General features: G+C 42.2%; 1 protein-coding gene across 1 annotated transcript in view; it reads left to right on the top strand.

The window, feature by feature from the left end:
* LOC109377498 (retinol-binding protein 1-like) overlaps positions 1 to 1,023 on the top strand; it is a 19,926-nt gene extending 18,903 nt beyond the window's left edge. The window contains exon 2 of the mRNA XM_019633870.1: positions 288 to 1,023. Coding sequence (XP_019489415.1) covers positions 288 to 608 — 321 coding nt within the window. The 3' untranslated portion in view covers positions 609 to 1,023. The remainder of the gene's footprint in view (positions 1 to 287) is intronic.
* The last annotated feature ends 18 nt before the right edge of the window (positions 1,024 to 1,041 follow it).

A 1,041-nucleotide genomic window follows, 5' to 3' on the forward strand; every position in this document is an offset into this window, starting at 1 on the left:
GATCACATTGTCACAACTGGATCCTAGGCTATGCCTTTCCCAGGGAGTGGATTTTGAATGTGGAAGTTGCCTGCTTTCTTGCCCAGGACCAAATATTGGTGCATGTGGTGGTCTGTGGAGAAGGGAAGCTTCTGTGCCTTTGCTGTTTTCCCTTCAGCGTGCATCCATTATCCGTGCATCCAAATAAGCATCCTCGTATTATTACAGCTCAGTGGTTGTATTGTGTGATTAATGGGTTAAACGTGCTCTAACGAAGCTTACACTTGAGGACCCGGATTCCAAAATAGGAACGTAGTTTCCTGCTTTGTGAGCTATATTGGAAGTTGCAGCTGATTGTATGGCTTCCCTTTGCTATTTTAGGTGTGGGCTTTGCCACTCGGCAGGTGGGAAATGTGACTAAACCAACAGTGATCATCAGTCAGGAGGGGGACAAAGTGGTGATCAGGACGCAAAGCACATTCAAGAACACAGAGATTAGTTTCCACCTGGGAGAAGAGTTTGATGAAACTACTGCAGATGACAGGAACTGTAAGGTAAGGCGTGCCACTTCTCTGGGGTGGGTGTGGGGATCAGGGAATAAAAGAGATTCCTCAGGCTACTTTTTTTAGATGATGGGAAGTGGAGTACGTTCTCAGTATTTCAATGCACAGAGGAGGACATCAGGGTTAATTTTGCACTCTGGCACACATTAGTTTTGTTCTAAACAATGAGTTACTTATAGCTCGCGTGTTGACTCTCTTACCGTATTTTCACATTATATATCAAACCTTTCAGAAAATATTTAATAGCATTCTTTTGAAAGAACGATTGCATTTTATTTCATCTCTCCGATTGCCTTGGATTCACTAACTAGACAGCTTGCCTCATTCTAAGGCTTCGTTTAAAGGAGAAAGGCGACTAGTCTGAAAGCTCTTGTTCAGGGTTTTAATTTCTAACATACAAAGTTGTTGCATTTAGATGTACACATTTCAATTAAATTATGAATGACTCGAGTTTACATACTAAGGGCTCTAGAAACAACAGAGGAGATGGTACTGATAC

Source organism: Hipposideros armiger, unplaced genomic scaffold, assembly GCF_001890085.2.
Source record: "Hipposideros armiger isolate ML-2016 unplaced genomic scaffold, ASM189008v1 scaffold_1423, whole genome shotgun sequence".
NCBI lineage: Eukaryota > Metazoa > Chordata > Mammalia > Chiroptera > Hipposideridae > Hipposideros > Hipposideros armiger.